The 23,272-nt window shown below is 42.1% G+C and overlaps 1 protein-coding gene across 1 annotated transcript in view; it reads left to right on the forward strand.

Moving 5' to 3' along the window:
- Nucleotides 1–23,272, forward strand: part of LOC126092242 (dipeptidase 1-like) — a 704,929-nt gene that overhangs the window by 676,129 nt on the left and 5,528 nt on the right. The window contains exon 12 of the mRNA XM_049907748.1: nucleotides 14,449–14,587. Coding sequence (XP_049763705.1) covers nucleotides 14,449–14,587 — 139 coding nt within the window. The remainder of the gene's footprint in view (nucleotides 1–14,448; nucleotides 14,588–23,272) is intronic.

The raw sequence follows: 23,272 nt of genomic DNA on the forward strand, positions 1-23,272 counted from the left end.
GAAGAAACACAAACGGAATTCGGGGCAACCATTTTTGGCCCACAATAGCAAACTAGTACCTGGGAAAATCACTGCTTAACAGGTAGGTCCATAAACGTTGTATGACAATCTAACACAATATTTCTGTGAAATGGGAGATTCCATACGTTATTCGCAAACATTATATTGTAACGCGCTGTCATAGCCTTTACCCTTGACGTTAATGTGGTTAACTGTACTGATCATTACGTCGTGCTCACTTTATAGATTGTTATCTGCAAATACGTCGTGCTCCCTTTATAGATTGTTACCTGCAAATGCAGATACCAGTGTAAAGCACTAAAAATGGAAGACAACAGAGAGCTGTTTCAATAATTCTACGATTTAGACTATAATGCACAAACCAGACATTTGGCTTCGTCGCGCATTGAAATAGTAGACATCGAACGTAGGGAAACTGAGGAGACCATTTGGCGCAGACACTGCACATTCAAAAATTTTTTAACAAGAGGAGCAGAAAAAATTCAGGTATGTCAAAAAACGTTGTACATGGTATATAGGATTACAGCTAGACGTGTGCAAATGCTCCAAGGAAAGATGAAATGTGGCGTGCCGTTAGAAGACAGAAAGTGTAAGCATGTGAATCGTCCAAATAAGCTGCAGGACAGCTTGAAGGACGTGATAAGAAACCACATTGACAAGCTACCAAAACAAGAAAGCCACTACTCAAGACATAAAAATGAAAAGCTCTGCCTGAGATTCGATTTGAACATTTCTAAACTTTTCCGACTCTTTAAAGAAGATAATCCGACAGTACAGTGCAGTGAAAGAGATTTCAGAGATATTTTCAGGGGACAATATAATTTTAGCTTTGGAGTAAAACGAGCGTATTCCTGTGGGTATTGTGACAGACTGTTCCTGCAGTTAGTTAACAGTAAAAATGAAACAGAGAGAAAGAAAATCGACGAAGAAAGCAAACTGCACCATTTACATGTGGAAGCATCGTATTCAATGCTGGAGAAGGATACAGCAAAAGCTAAAGCAAACGAAACCTATGTTGTGATATGAACAGACCTCCAACAGGTGCTGTATCGTCCTACCCTTACCCATTATGTGGTTTTCTATCAGCGTCAGCTATCAACCTACAATCAGGCAATACATAACGTAGGTGACAATTAGGTATGGATGTGTGTACGGCCTGAAACTGTTGCTAAGCGGGGTCAGCGGAAATTACTTCGTGCTTTCTGAAGTACGTAACATCTGCATTTTCAGTACTAAACCCATGTGAAGAAAGAACTTTAGTGGTCCGATCGATGTACAGGACAGAACAATAACTGGAAAACTATTGTTTTGTGTCAATATCTTCTGAACATGAAGTACAGGGCTATTACAAATGATTGAAGCGATTTCATAAATTCACTGTAGCTCCATTCATTGACATATGGTCGCGACACACTACAGATACGTAGAAAAACTCATAAAGTTTTGTTCGGTTGAAGCCGCACTTCAGGTTTCTGCCGTCAGAGCGCTCGAGAGCGCAGTGAGACAAAATGGCGTATGTCGTGCTTGAAATGCGCTCACATCAGTCAGTCATAACAGTGCAACGACACTTCAGGACGAAGTTAAACAAAGATCCACCAACTGCTAACTCCATTCGGCGATGGTATGCGCAGTTTAAAGCTTCTGGATGCCTCTGTAAGGGGATATCAACGGGTCGGCCTGCAGTGAGCGAAGAAACGGTTGAACGCGTGCGGGCAAGTTTCACGCGTAGCCCGCGGAAAATTGGCTCTCAACTGGAGACCGACAGCGCCGACTTCATCTTTCAACAGGATGGTGCTCCACCGCACTTCCATCATGATGTTCGGCATTTCTTAAACAGGAGATTGGAAAACCGATGGATCGGTCGTGGTGGAGAACATGATCTGCAATTCATGTCATTGCCTCCACGCTCTCCCGACTTAACCCCATGCGATTTCTTTCTGTGGGGTTATGTGAAAGATTCAGTGTTTAAACCTCCTCTACCAAGAAACGTGCCAGAACTGCGAGCTCGCATCAACGATGCTTTCGAACTCATTGATGGGGACATTTTGCGCCGAGTGTGGGAGGAACTTGATTATCGGCTTGATCTCTGCCGAATCACTAAAGGGGCACATATCGAACATTTGTGAATGCCTAAAAAATTTTTTGAGTTTTTGTATGTGTGTGCAAAGCATTTTGAAAATATCTCGAATAATAAAGTTATTGTAGAGCTGTGAAATCGCTTCAATCATTTGTAATAACCCTGTATTTCACCTCTGTGGAGCAAAAGTTTCTTATTACAGGAGACAGCATTTTGCCTTGTGACAGGGATTTCACATTAATTGAGAGAAATAAGAAAATCTACTCTGTGTATGAACCATCTGAATCGGTTCAGGTAATAGCTACTGCACGACCAAACAACTAGTTTCTGGTTTGTTACATGGAGCAGGACGATATTATTGATTTAAGCGATATTGAAAAGTACGCCCGCAAAGATCCAAAATGCAAAATAACGGATTATGTTTGGGTGAAGATATCTTCAGACTCCTCAACAGTACTTAAATGCCGCAAGAGCCATAACTACTTCCAGCCTTGGTACTCAGCAAACTTAACAAAAGGCTCCAGGGGTAAAAAATAGTACTACAGTTCCGCCGGTGGCGTTTAGCTTGAATGACCTACCTAGACTTTATAGTGAGCCATTGCCTGTCTCTGAGGAAAAGAAAGCTAATCTACTAGACATGTGTAGATATATTCCTGAAAGTTTTATGAGAACCTAAAGATAAAGTAAAGTGACAGTGTCATGGTCAGTCACGCAAAACGTACGTTTGCAACAATACGTCTTCTGTGCCGTGAATAATCGTGTCACACAGTGGGAACTATTAATAATGTTCCGTTTAAATTGCGCGTGCAGTATCGATTCTGTTTCGTTATATTCTTGTGAAATGAAAATGTGAACCTTTGTCACTGCAAACCCTTCTTTTGTAACAATATTTCCACCTTCAGTCAAACACCCAGAAGTTCCGATATTGTATAATGCGAATGGTATTTACTCCTAATCAGAATAAAACCAACAAACAGTATTAGAGGTTAAATAATACCAGTGGTATAAACGTTGTAACCCACAAAAGTGTGCTACTCACGTTAGAGTTACAACGTTTTTGCATGGATGCCGGACGAAAATATGTAATATCTTGCTTTTCAGGTCACGTACTGCCACAACTTGTACAAATTAATCAGTAATGGACTCATTTCAAGTGATTGTGAATGCTATTTCTGCCGTTCGTAAGCCTGTTGCATACGTAATGGTTTTTCGCGCCTCCTGTACAATTTGTATTCTGAGGGTTACAACGTTTTTGGCGGCAGGTATTCAATTGATGGCTGTCGCGCTAAGCGGACAGCAACAAGCAGATAACTTTACGATAACATAGTTTATCGCAGTAAAATAAATTTGTAACGAGTAACAAGGCTCTCCTAATTGAGTTTAACACATCACCTAAAGAAGTGGATATGAATCTCTATTGATGTTAAAGTTGCAATTTGAAAATGATTTTCAGTAGCCTATGGGTCTACAGGGGGTGGACGACAATGTGGGAACACCAAAAGCACGACACTGCACCATGTCTTATAGGGGGCAGGAAAACCGGTGTCTCTCAAAACACTTTCCACTCGTCTCGGAATGGATAAATACACGTCCTGCATGGTTTCCAAGGGGATCTTCAACCATTCCTCCTGCAAAATAGTGTCAATTTCAGGCAAAGATAGTGGATCAAATGAAACTAAATGATCCCTAGAGGCCTTTTCAGGTTTCAAATATCTATAATGTATACATGCAGACTGAAGCGACGATTGAAATTTTATATCAAGGGCTCGAATCCAGGTCTCCTCCTAACCAGGCAGATGCGCTAACCACTATGCCACCGTGGCACAGTGGCTTTGCACTAGTGCAGAGACCATCCTAGCACATCTCCCTCCTCAATCCAACTTCCCACTCACAGTTCAGCCCACTTGGTGTTCCCCCAAAACTCGAACAACACTGCAGAGGCTCTCCAACGGTGTTAGAATACCACCTCAGTATCTAAAGAAATGGGGTATCTTGCCTGAAACCCAGGTGTAGGTACTTTAATTAAATGAAGCTGTATGAACTTTTCCTTCACAAGGGCGCCAAAGTACTATTAGAATTTTGTGGTCAGTAATTGTACAATTGAAAGCACCGTTCTATATTGGAAATTCTCTGCTGGCAGGGGGAGGGAGGATGTTACAATTAATTCACATAGTACAAGGTGTTTCAAAACGCCTCATCCTCTTTCACACGACAATATCATCTACGTGAATAAAGAAATTTGTGGTAGGTGTTAACTTACACACAACACTACACAGTTTTTATTTTATAAACAACCATCGGATTTTACAAACAGGCATCCATATATAGCTTTCGGCTACTTTTTACATTTACATTTGGATTAAAAGCATTCATTTATGTTTTACCAATAGTTAATACGGCCTCCATCGGCTGTAAAGACATCCAGACGATATCAAACTCGTCCCTTACTTCTGAGAAAGCTTCTGGGTTTACTGCAATTACTGCTGTTGATATGTGATCTTACAGTCCAAGCAAAGCTGTTAGAAAGGCAGGTTCATATACGGGAACTTTCAGAAAGTCAAAAAAAGAAAAAAAAAAAAGGATCAGAAGACGTTGGTGGCCAGTGGTGAAATGCAAGACACATATGCTTATTGCAGCCTCTCCATCGTTAAAGCAAATCATTGTTAAGACACCCTACTAGATCCAGGCGCCAGTCCGGTAGCTCTCGATTCTGTTGAAAAATGAAATTTCCAGCAGATTATCGTAATTGTGCAGTAATGGCTAGTGGACGAGCGAGCCAGCTACAAGCATCAGACAGATCCCTGCGCCCAATCAAATGAAGCCGCAACTTACAGCTGGTGCTAAGAGATCTTTTAGATTCATGAGTAAGTTAAAATTCCCCCCCCCCCCCCCCCTCCCAGATTTCTATTTTTATTCTTGTAGATGATATAGTCTTGCGAAATCGGATGGACATTTTTTTAACACGCTGCATTTCTGATAAACGGGCTTACTAGTAGCCACACGATGACGACTTTTCTTTTTTAATTGGTATTTCATACTACTCGTCCCAAAGTGGCGCTAGGCGGGCTATCTGTAGTACAGAGTTATGCTCTTCATCCAAAGGCTATAAAAACAATAATATAGATTAAAAATAATAATCGTTGCAAATTGTACATATGTTTTATAGTCTATATATATATATATATTTTGCAGCAACGGTGACGTTATTTTACAAATAAACTCTGCACTTTCACTAAAAAGCTGAAGGACTTGCACTGGAAAAAAGGAAAAAAGTATTAGGAAGGAGAATATGTCATGTAGTGTTGAGGAATGGTGGTATAAATGTAAAGGTTCCTGGGGCAATATCCGTGCAAACCAAGGCAGATTTTGGGAGTGGATAGTGGGGAGAAAGAGACAAGGAGTCTGGTGCTTGGCTGTAATAGCGAAGGGAGAAGAGGTGAGGAAAGATGGAAGGTGAAGAGGCAAGCTGTGATGTTGAGTGGGATGGAAGAGATAGTTATAGCTGATTCTTTTTTTCCTGTGTCACCAGTCTTCTGACTAGTTTGATCCAGCCGGCCACGAATTTCTCTCCTGTGCCAACCTCTTCCTCTCAGAGTAGCACTTGCAGCCCACGTCCTCAATTATTTGCTGGATGTATTCCAGTCTCTGTCTTTCTCCACGGTTTTTGCCATCTGCAGCTCCCTCTAGTACCGTGGAAGTTATTACCTCATGACTTAACAGATGTCTTATAACCTTGTCCCTAGTTCTTGTCAGTGTTTTAACATCTTATTTTCCTCTTCCGATTCTTCACGGAACCTCCTCATTCCATACCTCATCAGTCCACCAAATTTTCAACATTCGTCTGTAGCATTATAGTTGATAGTTCAGATAAATAGCGGCGCAGTTTTCGTTGTCTGGGGAAGAAGACGGTTGAAGTGACTTTCAGATATGATAGTAGGGGCGGTGGGCACGTGTTGGTACAGTTGTCAGCACACTGAAATTGGTGACAGGGGAGGAAACAATGGGATCATAGTAATGTGGTTTGTGGATAATTTAAGAAACGTGGTGGTGTTCGCTGTGGTTTACAAGTGGTGGGAAACTGTGACTGTACAGAATACGCGTGGGGGAAGGGAAACGGATGCAGAAAGTACAGTAAAACGCAGTGCTTGGCACTCAAGCGTTTAGAGGTAATGATAGAACCTGGGTTGAGTGGATATACAGGCAACTCAGGCACAGGACGAGGTTTCCTTGTTAGTTACCGGTCGAGGATTGGTGGAAAATATTTTATTGCGTTATTTAACTGAATAGAATGGTTGTAAAAGGTGAAGTAAAACCAGTAGGTACGGAAGCTTCAGGTGGTTAGTCCTATTATCTTTTGTAGCGTTTTCGAAAGTTTTATCGTCAGTTGCTTACATCGGAAGGAAAACTGTTTAAGATGAAGTCGGCGGAATTATTGGTGTTCGCAGCATATGAGGTAGAGGGCTAGGACTGCAGTGTCATCAGCATACAAAGGAGGTGGTCTGGGGTGAGTGGCTTTGTCTTATCAGCAGTGTTGACAAGATAGAGGAGAGGAGAGAGGATAGAACGTTGTGGCACACCCACAATAGGATACAAGCTACAATAATTGTAGCTATTGTTAATAGTGACAAACAATAGTAGCTTAAACAGTAAGGAAACCATTTCGCGAACATAGTCAGGTGTTAATGCATATGTCTGGAGTCTAAAGATGAGACAAACGGCCATAGGCTATTTAGAGTTTAAAGGGTTCGAAAACTGAGGATTTTCTGTTGTTAAGGCGAAGGGTTAGGAGATTTTTGAGGTATGGGAATTACGACAGAAGCCTGACTGGTTCACAGAAATGGCTAGGTGCTGGTTCAGATGTTTATGAAAGTGCCGGGAGACAATGGATTGGTAGACTTGCTAAATACTGAGCTGAGGCTATGGATCGGTTGGAGGAAGTATTGCTAGGGGATCTGTTCGGGTAGGATCCTGGAGGTTTTCTGAAGCTCAGGATACTAGCCTGTAGTTGTGACCGGGAGCAGTGTTGTTTTATGCCATATTTTTTTAATGGATGTAGTTAGATCTGTCTGTGGTGGGATATAATCTGGGAGCAAGTAGTGGTATAGTGGTGTCAGATAGAATTCATCGTGATCAGATTTGCTCAGGGCGTCAGGTAGGGTTTGTTATTGTGTAGAAGTGGAGAATGAGGAATGGAGTTGCTGTCTGTGAGTCAATGAAAAGCTTTCCGGTACTCAGAGTAGTTATTAGGGAGTGTTTGTTTTGTGCATGTTTTGCGCCAAATCGGTGTTTTTTGGCCTTGAGTCAGTTTCCGAGACGTCTCTGTAACTGCCGGTGGCGGTTGAGTGTAAGGCGGTCATGAGTCTGTACCACAGGAACAAGCGGTAGACGCGACAGGAGTCACGTAGGAGCAGTAGAGCTTGTGGAGAAAGTGTAGAGCAGTCTGGATAAATGTGTTCAGTAGGGCTGTAGGCTCTGAGGAGGCCTGCTGCAGGAATGACGCTGCACGAGGTATATCGCCAGTTTGGTGTTTTGCAAAAAAATGGTTCACTTGGCTCTAAGGACCATGGGGCGTAACATCTGAAGTCATAAATCCCCTAGGCTTAGAACTACTTAAACCTAACTAACCTAAGGACATCACACACATCCATGCCCGAGGCAGGATTCGAACCTGCGCGACCGTAGCAGCCGCGTGGTTCCGGACTGAAGCGCCTAGAACCGCTCGACCACCGCGGCTGGCGGATGTTTCGCGGCTAGCTTTCCATATGAGTATCGATGGATTTGCAGAAGGCATTCCAGTTGGCGCGAGAGTAGTCTTGGTTAAGTTTGAGGAGGATGTTGAGATGGGGTAAATAGAAGAGAGGTGATGAGTAGTGGATAGCTAGCTGGTTGGGTAAGTGGCCACTAACAATTGACCCCAGGAGGTCCGTAGAGATACGTCCACGGAAGTTAGGAGATGCTAGGATGAGGACTCAGTTGTGCTACTTTCACTATAGGTGTGATTAGAGATGGGGAACAAGTCACCTTGGAAGGAGTGAGTAATTCATGCCACCGGTGGTGTCTTTAAAGATCTACTATGGATGTAGTCACTGCTAATAATATAGGACGACACGATGACGAAGAACTGTTATATCCTAGCCAGTAATGCCAACCGAGCCCGCTGCCAAAAGGTTGGCAGCATCAAAGTCCGGACGCCGTCCGCATAAGCAGCGCCAGCGATACAGGAAATCGTCGCAAGTCTGCGCGCGCCACCGCTGGCTTCTGGCTTCTTAAGCGCTGGAGTCGCGAGCGCTAGGACAGTTCTGTATTCGCCGCTCAGTTGTATACTCGGCACCGATTTGTGTACTTGCTAGTCAGTTGTGTGTTCATCGCAGCAGAGTTGTTGTTTGTCGTCAGCCGACGCTGACCTAGCCGCTCCGACTCGAACTAGACAGATTTCTGTAGACACGGAGTTCACTACTGTGTTTCTGTATCTTCGTTAATAAAGATAAGTACCGACTCTTATTTAATCAGAGTGTTTGGGTTTTCATCTTTCTGTTCACTGTTCCAGCGGACCGGTCGGCCCGCTATTAAAAGTGTGGCGGTGACTTCGTAAGCCGTTTCTACAGCGAAGTGTTTGTCGCTACGAACGCCGCCACAAAAAGAACCTACTACATACGCCCACCTACAGGACACCTCCCAGAAGTGACAAAAAACTGCAATAAATATCATAACATTATTGCGTAAGCATTGTGGCTTCAGCATGCCACGGAAAACACATATATACTTCAAAGATTCAACAAGTCATATCAAATAAGCTACCGGTACTCAGTCTGTCGAGCGAGGTGACGCAAGGTTAAGAGAGTAGACTCGTGTTTGGGTGGATGGCAGTACAAACCCTTTTCAAGCCATACAGTTTTAGGTTGCACGTGGTGCACAATCGCTTAATACATTGGTTCCTTCTAAAAAGCCGTGGCCAACATTCTTCCAAGTCTTTTCCCAATCCTACATTGTGGTCCAAGTCTAAGACCTTGTCGTTGATTCCTCCCTTTATTGTCTTCAATTCCAGATAGCAAGTGAACGATCAGAAGTTGGAACAATCTTCCTTGTTGCTCCAGAGAGAAAGTCATCCGGTCTGTCCAGTCACAAGGTTCTGCTACCACCACCCTTTCCTCCCTCCGCCCCCCCACCCCCCAGCAAGTCTCCCGGAGCCCCAACATTTAACAGGTAATTGCTATTGAGTTTAATGCAGTTGAAAGGAAATTGTAGATACGACACTAATTATTCTTTCTTATCAACTTCGTTAGTGTAATTTCAGTTGCTACAGTCTCCAGTTGAAACCAAGTAACTCAGAGAATTTTCTCTGTCAGTTAAACTGCAGTAATTATCTGTGACCGCTGCGTCTGTGACTTCCTGTTTCAGCACTGCCAAAGGAAAACCCTTCCTCTCTACCTCCTTTCCTAACATTGTTTCATATTGGTTTCCATCTTGTCCTGTCTTTTACCAAAATCTTCGTGTCTGTCTATTTCAACCAATGTCTTCTATAACTAGTTTTCCATACTCTAGTCTTTCCCAGCACTTTTCTCTACCACAGCCCTTCCCAATGCCATTTTTCTGGATACCCCAGCGAATGTCGCTCCAAACTCTTGTTTCTTCTGGTAATCGGTTTCCAGAGATGCTTCACATGAGCCTCTCGAAATAATTTTTTAACAACGCTCTACAGTACAATATATAAAATTCTCTATTTCTTGTCTCCCCCGTATTTCCAAGCATCACTTCCAACTTCTGCTATGCTCCGGATGTGAATTATCAGGAACATCATTTACATTTCCTAATCAACATCTAACACTAGCTAATTTCTTTTATTGAGTAGAATCTGCTCGTTCTAATTTCCGCATCACTTGTTGCTTGTGGAATGCAATAAAGAAGCTAAAACAGGCAGTCAAATAAGAACGAAACAGATCTAAAAAGGTAAAGTGTTAATTGTTTCAAAAGTAATCGTCATAACTGTTAATACTTTTTTTCCCACTGAGAGACAGGACAGTCAATGCCTTCATGGAGGAACGTTTCCGGTTGTCTACAGAACGTGATTGTGCATTGGCGTGCAAATCTTCATACAAAGCAAATCGACGACCACGACGTGAAAACCTTTGTTAAACAGTGGAAGTCCTTACGACAGAGAAGTACTAATACATATTGTGCGACAAGCAAGTGCGTAATTGTAGTTCTATATCTTTGACCTGTTGTTGTTGTTGTTGTGGTCTTCAGTCCTGAGACTGGTTTGATGCAGCTCTCCATGCTACTCTATCCTGTGCAAGCTTCTTCATCTCCCAGTACCTACTGCAACCTACATCCTTCTGAATCTGCTTAGTGTATTCATCTCTTGGTCTCCCCCTACGATTTTTACCCTCCACGCTGCCCTCCAATACTAAATTGGTCATCCCTTGATGCCTCAGAACATGTCCTACCAATCGATCCCTTCCTCTGGTCAAGTTATGCCACAAACTTCTCTTCTCCCCAATCCTATTCAATACTTCCTCATTAGTTATGTGATATACCCATCTAATCTTCAGTATTCTTCTGTAGCACCACATTTCGAAAGCTTCTATTCTCTTCTTGTCCAAACTATTTATCTTCCATGTTTCACTTCCATACATGGCTACACTCCATACAAATACTTTCAGAAATGACTTCCTGACACTTAAATCTACTTTGACCTGGTGTGAATAAAATTTCTTCGGTTATCATTTCGAATAATCTCGTTCTTTCAACAGCTGTGCCGCGCTAATATTATCTCACCGCAATATCGTGCGGGCTCCACAGGCAAGTTTTTATTTCTGGTAACTATGGTGAAGAAAGTTTACGAAAACTTGAGTTTTATTCGGAAGGACGTGGCTTGAAACGTGATAAGGTTTTATTCAGTCATGCCACAGAAATAGTCAGACGTTAAACACTGACAAGTCTTCCGAGGAAGGAGCGAGCGTACCGATATCAAAACAGCTACAATATCGATCTTAGGCTGGTAATTAGCTGGCGAAAATAAATGAATTACTATTTTTTCTGCATAAATTGCCGCTAGTCTTCAAAAAGTATGATGCTTTTTTTATCCCATATGCTCTTCATGATCGGTCCCGTCCTGCCGTTAGTTGGTTATTGGTTGATTCATTGGTTATCACTCAGTGGGTCAATGACAGTCCACAGCGTAATAACTACTACCCACCGTGAGGCTGAATATCGCGTGACGGCCTTTCATGCACGTGATACGGCAAGGATAGCATATGAGTGGAGCAAAGGCCGAAAATGGGGATTTTGCTGATACAAGAGAGTTTCAAAAAGAGGATATTACTACAGAGAACAAACATTTTTGGAACGATGAAGGTGGCCTGCTGTTTTCTACGTGGTACTAGCTCGAGCTAGTTGTAGAATATCGTTGAAGCCACGAGTAAGCATCAAGATGTTGAATGGATGTTGGATGTCCACACCTCCTCAAAGAATGTGGAGTTCTGTAAATCGGGATTGACAACAATTTGTGGAAGACCTGACGCTAGAGTACAATAATGGTACAGGTAGCAATGTTTCGGACCTCACTGTAACTGCTCTCATTGTTGAATAAGGGTCTCTGCAGCATATGAATAGTACCTGTCCCCACATCGTCAATTACGACTGCAGAGAGCGCGGAATCATCGACACTGAACGTCGGAGACGCGTCGCCTGTTCGGATGAATCACGTTCCTGGCTACACCAGGGCGATTGTTGTTTCCGGATACGCCTTCACACAGGCAAACGGCTGCTCGAAACACGACCCACTAAGAGTGATTGCCAGTGGTGGCAGTTTTGTGAAGTTAGTAGTCGAAGCCACTACGACTGCATATTCCATAAGGATAACTGTTGGTCTCACAAGGCCAAAACTGTACCGTAGGAGCATAATAATGAACTTACACTGATGCCTCCGACAACAGTTTTGGATAAACTGAACCCGATAAAACACATTTGGGACGTTATAGGTTGGCAGCTGTGCGGCCGTAAGGCAGCGGCTGGTACTTTGCGGGAATTTTGTGGTCTGTGGCTAACATCTGGTGCCACATACCACGAGTAACCTACCAAGTACCTATTGAATCAGTACCACGCCGAATTGCTGCTGAATTTCGTCCCAAATATGGACCTACACGACGTTATGCCGGTCTTCATTATGTTTTGGTTCACCATTGTATATCAGTACCTAATATATAAGTTAATTAACAGTGGCGATAGGAGAAAAGAAAGAGGTATATTCGGATTTGACGTCCAGTCAAATGGTTATTGGAGCACAACATATGATATCAAAGGACAGAGCGGTTTCTTTGTGGAACAGTGCTTGTTTCCAATCGCATGCTTACAGGGCTGTTTCTAATCTTCTTCTGCCACTCCAGGTTGGGCCTAAGCCATGTTCCGCTGTCATCATCTCGTCCTCGGTCATCCCACACTTCTCTTACTCCATTGTTTTCCTAATCCATTGCTGGTATGGGAAGTCTTTGTGGCGACAATTGAAGTATATGTTTTCTTCGTTTTCCTCTGTTTTAGATTGCCTTTTGAGTAGTTGGTTGAATTCTAATTCTCCCCTCATTACTTCATTTCTAAATTTGTTTTTCCTAGTACAGCTTTTCACAGATCTCAGAAATTTCATTGCCGATGCTTCTAGTTGCTATAAATTTATCTTTCTCGGCATCCAACTTTCTACGTCATACAGTACAGCAGGAATTGCCATGGACTTAACAAAATTTCAGTTGTATCTCTTTCATTGTTTTACCTTTAAGTGTTCTTGTTATTGTGCCGCACATAGACTGGTAAGTGTTAGTTTCTTTTCTGTGTATCCATATCTTGATCATTTGATATGTCACATCCTACACACTTGAAATGGGTTACCTGTTCCACTGGTTTATTATTATGAAGGACTATTTTTATTTGTACTGGATGAATATCTGTTTACATTTATAGAGTCAGACTGTAGCTTATATTTACTCCATTTGGTTTTGTATAAGGGGATTTGTGATTCATCTTTGCTATCTTGTATGATAATTTGATCATCCGCGAATAATATCGTGTTAATATTTCCTCCTAGTGTTTATGCCTTATTGTGTTCTATCTCTTTTCGATTACCTGATGATGTCGTCTATATAAATACTGAATAACATTGGTGATAAGCTACACCCTCGCTTTACTCCTTGATATGTATTTCTGGTGCTATCTCTATCCCTGTGTCAGTTCTAAATCTGGTGTTTGTATGTACGATTTTAGCAACTTGAATCAGATGTTTTGGAATTCCGCTCTTTCCCTCTCTTGCGCATAACTTCTCTTTGTGAATTCCATCAAATACTTTTCCGTAATCCACAATGATATCTGAGTTTCCAGATAAAATTGTCGTCTCTTTTCAATTATCTTTTTCAGTGCAAAAACATAACCTATGCATGAGCTTCCCTTTCGAAAACCTGCTTGTTCCTCCATTCAAATTACATCCGATGTATTTCGCAATCTTTCGTTTACTATTATAATTGCAATAGCTTTTGTAAGCACTATTCAGAATACTTATGCCTAGCTGCAAGTATTACTTCTTTCATCTTTCTTATATACTGAAATGATATTTGTTATTTTCTGTTCCTCCGGTATCTCATAGTCTACGCAGCACATGTTAAAGAGATGTAATATTTTTAATTGTAAGATAATCCCTCCGTGTTAAATCAGTTAGGCGTTTATTCCCTTTATTCCCGGCAATTTTCGGTTTTCGTCGTGTGTTTTTTTAATTTGTCTTCAATTCCGTCAGTCCAGCGTAGTCTATTCCTTGCAGTCGTTCTTCATCTGCTTCTTTGATTTCTGGATTTTACCATTGTTCTTCATAATGTGTAATCCAGTCTCATGGTTGTATTACATTGAGATTTACAATGTCTCTGTTTTCTTTGCTGAGATGTGTCATTAATTTATATGCTATTTCTTGTATCTCACTGATAACAAGTTTACTTCTAGCATTCTCTAGTATTGGCCAATACTGTCTACTTTAAGAATATGGGACACATTTTTTAAGCATCCTGTTTATAGTATACTACTACTGATGATAATGATAATAATAATAATTGCTAGTATCCTGTCTACTGTACGAATATGGGACCCTTACTTTAAGCATATTGTTTACAGTATACTAATAATAATAATACTAATAATAATAATTATTATTATTATCATAGTTATGAACAGCTGATTACTGTGCAGATATAAAAGTCAACTCCCTACAGGTCTAAGGGAAAGCCCAGTCGTACTTGGTGGATGCATAAATTAATTAGAAACGTGATAGTGCTCCGACAGAGCGTTATAGCCGAAGCACTGCCACTGCTCACTGCTTGCAGGACGCCCCTGGGCCTGGAGGACGTGTCGCGCTATCCCTTCCTGCTGGCGGAGCTGCACAGGAGTCGGGGCTGGACCATGGAGCAGCTGCAGAAGCTGGCTGGCAGGAACATCCTCAGGGTCCTTAGGGGAGTTGAGAAGGTGAGACCACGACCTATCACATTTTCCTGTCTCTCCATTTTTCTATAATTCAGTTCCAATTTTCTGCTTCATGTTGATCTAACACTGCGAGGGCCGTTCAGTAAGTAATGCAACAATTTTTTTTCTAAACCAGTTTGGGTTGGGAAATGCAGAATTTGCTGTAGGACATCGTGGAATATTCTTGCTTCAGCCCCTGTACTTTCATCGGGTTCCAATAGGTAACAGCACTCTACACAACCTTCAAAATTGTGTTTGTAGTGTAGGTGCGTTCCAAACAGAAAGCTTTCACTGAACTCTTTTTGGCGGAAAACCAGAGCATCGCAGATACCCATAGGCGCTTGCAGAATGTTTATGTAGACCTGACAGTGAACAAAAGCACAGCGAGTCGTTGGGCGAGGCCTTGTCCCAATCAGAACAAGGTCGTGCAAACCTGTCCGATCTCGCGCGTGCCCGTCACACACAGCTGTCTCCCCTGCGATGTTCAACGAAGAGAAGTTCAAAGTCGCACCCTGAGCCGACAAAGTCCTGACGACGGACTCCACGGCCTCTGAACGAGTTATTCTGTATCATGTTCTCCATCACGGTGCAACGATCAACTCTGAAGTATATTATGCTACCCTCAGGAAATTGAAGAAACGACTTCAGCATGTTGGTTGCCACAAAAATGCAATCGCACTTCTCCTTCTCCATGACAACGCAAGGCCTCACACAAGTCTGTCCACCCGAGAGGAGCTCACAAAACTTCATTGGACTCTCGCAACTTCAATCTGTTTCGACCGTGAAGCAATGCATGGATGATGGGGAAGTTATTGACGAAGCAAAACCTTGCCTCCGACATCGACCAGTAGAGTAATACCATGAGGTTACACCGCCCCCGTCCCTTTCCAGGAAGGTGGCATAAGACCGTCTCATTGAACGGAGATTAAGTTGAAAAATGGGGTTTTGTGGCCAAAAGAGTAGGGAGTAATTTGGTATATTGGAATATTTATTAAAACCAATCCGCTTTAACAAAACAACGTGCTGCATTACTTATTGAACTTCCTTCGTTGTTCATATTTTTCGCCATCTTTTTCTCTTTCCTGAGACTACAGTTCTTTTACTCCTTACGTCTTGAAGATATTTTCCTTTGATATTTTCCCATTATGATCATGTGCCAAAATAAATGTTACTATATTGCTATATGGCAATACCGCATCTAATAGACAAAACTGTTGTCACGTATATACGTAAGAAAATAAAACACATTTCCACGAAAACTTAAAGATACTACTGCAGTCATTTCTGTTGTCATGTAGGGTAACACATTATGAACCAGTTCGTCCTCCTCGTAACTAGGGACACATTTTAATGCCGGTAGGCTTAATCCTCATCAAACTGTCCAGATAAGCCTACAGGATATTGTCCCAATCGCCCACCTCTACCTGTGGGACACCCTATAGTGCTTCTCGTGGAACAAGACGGTTTCAAATCGCCCGTTTTACCGCATCCCCTGCATTCTCAATGCAACTCAGATCGGGAGAGTATAGAGGCTACTCCGTCCGACTGATTCAGTGCTCCACTACGAAGTAGTTTACAAGACTTTGACGATGGGGGCGTGAACTGTCGTCCAGCGGTGTGAATCCCACTCCAATATGTTCACCAAATGGAGTCACAATGCGAGCAAGTATGTCTTCCCGATACGCAACATCAGTCATTCACACATGTATTGGCACAGGGGTTTAAGGCAGCCATACATGACTGGGTCGCATAAACATTACTCAAAGGCCTTGATAAGAGTGGGGCTCTACAATACAGTTAGGGTGTAAACATAGTCCTCGTTATCTCCACACACGAATATCAGTTTGTCAGGGTCTCACCAGAAAAGAACGTTGCGTCCCACTGCTGCCTATTCCACAAAAACTCGTTTCGTGCCCCTGTTATACGAGTCCCTCTCCGTCGCCGGTTTAGAGAAAGCGCCCTGAGAGGTCCTCCCAGTTAATTCCTGGACATGGAGTCTATACCATTGATACCTGCACTCCTGTATCTATTTGGATCTGCTGCCGTAGACGTGTAGCAATGTTGAGGGTTTCTACCTGCTATCAGATGCAGCTTTCGGTCGTGCACACCTGATGTATTCCTTCTGCGGCCATTACTGTTACGATTCTCGGCTGATCCTACGCTAGGAACTTGTTCCAGATTTTAGACATATCACTCTGACTCACAGCGACATTCGCTGCAACATCCACCTGACTCATTCGCTGCTCCACTGGAGTGACTATGCGGAGCATAGCATCCTGAAGCAACACAACATTCGTAATTACATACTGCACAAGTACTGCCATTTTTACATGCAATACGGTTACCGCAGGCCGCATATACAGCCTCCTCACAGTTTAAATTTGGACTTTTTCTGATATAATATCACAAACAGATCTATTTATTGACATCATAACGTATTTCTGGATCAAAAAAATCACTGTTAAAGTTTCGGCAATACGTAACACTTATTTTGACCACTGTAGATACATTTCTTTTTGCAGGGTTTTCACGTTTTGTGTTGCGTACTTTTAATTGTTTTGTATTCTACGATTCATTTGCCTTAATTACTTTTCCAGAATTACTAACGATTTGTTTCGTTATCCTAAATAAATGCAGAAGTTTCCAAAAGTATAAATGTTTTTTTTCCTCATTATTACTGTTGTACTCCAGTTTACTGCATGCTGTATCCACGGACAATAACAGAGGTTGGTCCTGATTTCTTAATTGCATTCTGCATGTAGTTAGTAGTAGCAAAGAGCCTGCAGTAAAAGCTAAGGGTTTCACAGCAGCGTAGGTGAACAGGTGCTCACAGCTCTGTAAGTACGAATTTTAGGGGCCATTTTCACTCGACACTTTTCACTATTTTCGATCCATACTACCACCACTCAAAATATGAAATACTTTTTCTAACACCCTGTATGTATTTTATTCTTCCAGTACTCTACTGACAGCGAGAAATTTCTATGTACAACCATTTGTGTAAAGGACGTCCTTAAGAGCGTTGAACCCGCAGTTCTGAACGGAGATGCAGCTTCTGTCACATTTCAAAATGAGAGCGTGATAAGTCTCGCGCCATTTGAGGCACATTGTGAACACAGCCCAGGTAAACAATGTGCAACACTCTTATTGAAGCCGGCCGGGGTGGCCGAGCGGTTCTACGCGCTACAGTGTGTAACCGCGCGACCTCTACGGTCGCAGGTTCGAATCCTGCCTCGGGCATGGCTGTGTGTGACATCCTTAGGTTAGTTAGGTTTTAGTAGTTCTAAGTTCTAGGGGACTGATGATCTCAGATGTTAAGTCCCATAGTGCTCAGAGCCATTTGAACCATTTTCTTATTGAAAAGTATCCAAAAAGTATCCAAACCAACACATTCCTTTGTTTGAGAAAGTTAATCACGACAATACTTTTTGATAGTTCGTAGCGTGGGATTTGCTCACATGCCAGGCAGAAGATACCAGACGAATGGCATGACAAACGTAACCACTCCTAACGACACCGGTGGAGGTCCGCGATATTATACGACGACTCGGCAGCTACTGAGCTCTCGGACTAGACAGTATAACAGACGAACGGCTGTAAAAGTTGCCTCACAAACGACTGGTGTTGATAACCCGCATTTTTAACAGTTGCTTTCTGCTAGGATACTTCCCGTCCGACTGGAAGATTGCTCGCACAGTACCACTACCAAAGCCGGGTAAGGATCATCACCAACCGAAAAACCATCGGCCCGTCAGCTTCCTGCCAACACTCTTAAAAGTACTAGGACGGATCATTCGCCGACGACTTTGCCCAGAAATCACCGAAGGGGAATGTGATACACCTAGGCAAGTTTGCCTTTCAGCCACGTCTCTCGGCCGAACTCCTGCTCCTCTGGGTCACGCAGTATGTAGTATGTAATGTGACCCACGGGAACTATACAGCGGCGGCCTCTCTCATTGTCGAAAAGGAATCTGATAGAGTAAGGAAAAGTAGGCTGCTCACGAAACTGCATGACATCCTCAGCATCCCGAACTATTACACAAGGATTAGTAACAGCTATCTTCAAAGTAATAGCTGCTTTGTTCTAAATGATGGTCAGCGGTCCAGCATTCGGCAACTACCGGAGTCTCTGTTCTGTCCCGATTCTATTGCCGTTACTTCCACAAGTAGTCCTTACACAATTCTCAGATGATAAGAGATCCTTACCGGCAGCCACAGAGGCCAGAGTCGATGCAGCGATGCGGCACCTCCAACGTCCGCTTACACTTCTTGAATTATGGACAGCAGAGAATCGCGTTACCCTGAATGCAGGGAAGACCCACACCATTATCATCACGAGCCGTCGGCCTGAACACTCAGATCATCTCAAATTGCACAACGTCGCACTCCCCTGGACAAATCAGGTGAAATACCTGGGAGTGGTATTGGACTGGAAACTCCTCTCCATGGACCATCTTCAGTGAAAACGCCACACGACCATGCACCAGTTTCACCAGTTATACCCACTGCTGTCAACATCTGAACGCGAGGAAAAGAGCAACGATTCTGCCGTCACTTATATGGATGCTCCTTCTGGTGAATCATCTGTAACAGCATTCTCAAACCGCCGCAAACCTTACAAAACCGATGCTTATGGTTAATCGTTGGAGCATCTAGATGGGCAAGCGTAGAGGAACTCCAGAAAGAACTGCACCTGGAGAGCACTAGTGAAGTAATCGTGTCATCCATGCAAAAACAGCTCGCTACCATTGAAGCGCTAAGAGCCACTATGAGATATGTTGACTACGAGGGATTTGTCGCCCCTGGGAGTGGCACCGCAACAGAGTTCCCCGCTCCTTCGTTGAGGCATCACAATGACGTAAGGAAGTAATGTACATTTATTAACGAAAATAGGAGAAAAAGTAATGTAACGTTGTGTGACAGAAATGTAAAAGTCAGCTGGTACAGATTGCAATATTAAATAAAATGTAATAAAGTAACCAACACCTTAGGAGTGTCTCACTCTGAAATAAACAGAAAATTACACCTTAACCTTTTGCACCTAGGAAGTCCAACTACGAGGTGGTAGTGCTTCTGCGAAACCATACAAAAAAAAAAAGGAAAGGAAAAGTCTCTTTTCGCAAGGAAGGTTACCGAGAAGGAAAGTTTCCCTCATGATTCGCGTACAGAAGAGCCGCCATTCTTACATGCAACCGACGTTTTGATAGAGAGAACAATGTAGATCTGTTGTTTACAACATAGAGATCACCCATGTTCAAGACTTACTGATGTAGACGGCTTCGTTCAAGACATGGCTTGTACCTACCTCAAGGAGAATGCAAAAATATTGTGCGCTTCCATCTCGGTGGAAACTAGCAGGACTATATCGACATACAGGTAGAAGGTACGCAGCAGTCTCCACACATAATTTCGATCTCTAGGAGTCCATTACGAACTGTAATTCAAACCCACGAGCACCGTGCTACGCAAAGCACATGGGTAACGGAACGTCTGGAATACAACTTTGATCATCTTTTTATCGACAGGTGCAAGATTTTTTGTGACGCCTGAAGATCGTCGTAGAACACCCTTAGGTATTCATAGTTACCTGCACTCTACGGTGTATGTAAGGTTTTTATTGACACACGTGTACCTAAAGTTCCGCTGTTAACGGAGACTAGTATCGAATCCAAAGACCAATGTTCAGCGACAGAATTCATGTAGCTACAACCTGATCGCTATCACACAACTGTTTAGTAATACGTACAAAAACGATCTAAATGTAAAAAAGAAATCAAATAAAATAAAAAAGACAACATTAAAGTTTCCGTATAATTTGTCATAATTGTGAATGACAGAATTTATCTCAAAATAATATAAACTGTAGAATAAAACGGTTGCCAGCTCCAAAACGACAGAAGTTAAATGTGGTAAATGATAGTAAATATATAGAAATTATATAAATATCGCGTTGGAAAGACAATGCAGCAACTGGAAAAAATGAACACGTGCTAACGAACTGTAACAGGCTCGTGTAACATGTACACAAAAGACCTTTATTTATAACTCAGTGGTGTTACTTACCATAATTATCGTCAATAATAATGACTAGCAGCCCTTTACGGAAAACTGAATTGTGTTACGTAACTCACGATAATCCTGTCTAATAGAAAATATGCTGAGTCGTGACACAAACTGTTTCTCATTCTTTACAATTACTTTGTAAATGATTGTGTTTCAGGTTAATGCAGTAAAGACTTTTTTCAGTAATAATATTACGTAGACGTGTGCACATAATATTCCTTACACAATACAACTAATTTCTAAAACTGCTTTGATTACACTGTTCGACATGGGTTCTATTTCTGATATTAAATATGTGCTTCTAGACCATTTTTCCGTAGGAAATTCAAATATGTAAACAAAATAGCGTTGTCAGGGATACTTTTTATGTAATATGTATATATATATATATGTATATTCACAATTCATGGCAAACACAGAGACGTTATAAACAAATACGGGTATGTTGCCGAATCCAGTAGTGATAGAACGTGATAATTTCTTGTGCAACATCAGGTGGGAAGAATCAGTCATCATTAGGTTACTCCCCGCCACACCTATATCATTAAGACCACCTGAAACATCTCATTAACTCGAACGGCGACAGCCGGTCGCTGCCTCGGCAGTAAAGCTTCACGCCTCCAAGGGCCGGTGCATCGAGTTTACAACAGTGGTGTTAGCCGCAATTTGTGTCAGTCTTAACGAGTGGGTGTTTTGGCTGACAAGTAACTGTCTGTCATATTTCCGAGCATGGTTGAATTTTTTATTTCCTGTGTGTAAACTGATTGAGCCTGGTGCTGAAGGTAAAACGACTGCTTGTTTTTACACATCAGCGTTCCTCTAGTTCCCTACTATTAATTTAACACAGGTGTATTACCAAAACGGTATTTTTAAATTTGCAGAAATGCCACGTCGTCGTGGATGTCGATATAAGCCAGACAACTTCTGCTACATCTGTGGGAAGTTCACTTTTGCCAGAAATAGGAAGAAAATTTCTTTAATCATAAAGAAAGCGTACAAATATTACTTTGGAGTAGAGGTAGGAGACCAAGATAAAGAATGGGCACCACATTTCTGTTGCCCTACATGTTACTGCAAACTAATTCAGTGGTGGAAAGGTAATGAGAATGTGGCGTTGTTTGCTGCTCCCATGGTGTGGAGGGAGCCTAAGGACCATGTTACTGATTGTTATTTCTGTCTAACAAAAATTCAGGGTTTTTACAAACAAAAAGTCGAAGAGGCACATTGTTTACCCAGATCTACCTTCAGCGAGAATGCCAGTGCAGCATTCCGACAACCTTCCAGTACCTTCAAGAGCTCGAGGTCAAATTCCGAGTGACAGTGAAATAAGTAGTACTGAAGAAATCACAGATGATGATTCTTTATATCACTGCACAAGTGAGTCATCGCCACATTTGTTAACACAGGCAGATTTAAATGATTTAGTACGTGATCTAGGACTAAGTAAACAAAAGGCGCAGCTGCTTGGTTCAAGATTACAAGAGTATAATCTACTGCACCAAAGTACTAAAATCAGTGTGTTCAGGAACAGAGAAAATGCCTTTATTTCTTATTTTTCAACTGACGAAACACTGACATTTTGCAATGACGTTGCTGGCCTGATGAAAGTGCTGAACTTCACTTATATTTCACAGGGGTGGAGACTTTTCATAGATGCATCGAAAACAAGTCTGAAGGATGTTTTGCTCCATAACGGAAATAAAATATCCTCTGTTCCAGTAGCTTACGCTAGTTTGACAAAAGAGAATTACGAATTCGTACGAAGGATGCTAAATTCATTAAAATACAATGAACACAAATGGAAAATATGTGCAGATTTCAAGGTAATTGCTATGGTACTGGGTATGCAACAAGGCTAAACAAAGTATGCCTGTTTTCTTTGCGAGTGGGATAGTCGTGACCAAAATTCTCACTACGTGAAAAAGAAATGGCCTAGGCGAAGATGGAAAGTTGGCGAAAAGAATGTACAACATGAAAGTCTGGTAGCTCCTGAATATATACTACTTCCACTGCTTTACGTCAAACTTGGCCTGATGAAACAATTCGTGAAGGCCATGGATCCAACATGCTGTAGGTTTGCATATCTAGCTACCAAATTCCCCCGTCTTTCAGCTGCAAAAATAAAGGAAGGTGTATTTGTGGGCCCACAAATCAGGGAGCTGCAGAAAGATGCAAATTTTGAAGCATGTTTAGCTGATAAAGAAAAAACCGCATGGGATTGTTTCAAGATGGTGTCGGAAAACTTCCTCGGAAGAAGAAAAGCTACTAACTACAAAGCAATGGTGAAGGATATGATCAAAGCATATCAGGATTTGGGGTGCAATATGTCTTTGAAGGTACATATGATGGACTCTCATCTGGACTACTTCACAGAGAGTTGTAGTGACGTATCGGATGAACATGGGGAAAGATTCCATAAAGACATTTCTACCATAGAAAGGCGCTATGAAGGGAAGTGGGTACCTTCTATGTTAGCAGATTATTGCTGGAATATCATTCGAGAGAAGAAATATTCACAATACAAGAGAAAAAAGTGATGTGCATTACAGGGCAGTGGCTCATTGTTTGTCACTTTTACTTTAAACTGTCTACGGTAGTTGTAAAATACTCGTGTTATTTTCGAAC

The sequence above is a fragment of the Schistocerca cancellata genome, chromosome 7 (genome assembly GCF_023864275.1).
Source record: "Schistocerca cancellata isolate TAMUIC-IGC-003103 chromosome 7, iqSchCanc2.1, whole genome shotgun sequence".
NCBI lineage: Eukaryota > Metazoa > Arthropoda > Insecta > Orthoptera > Acrididae > Schistocerca > Schistocerca cancellata.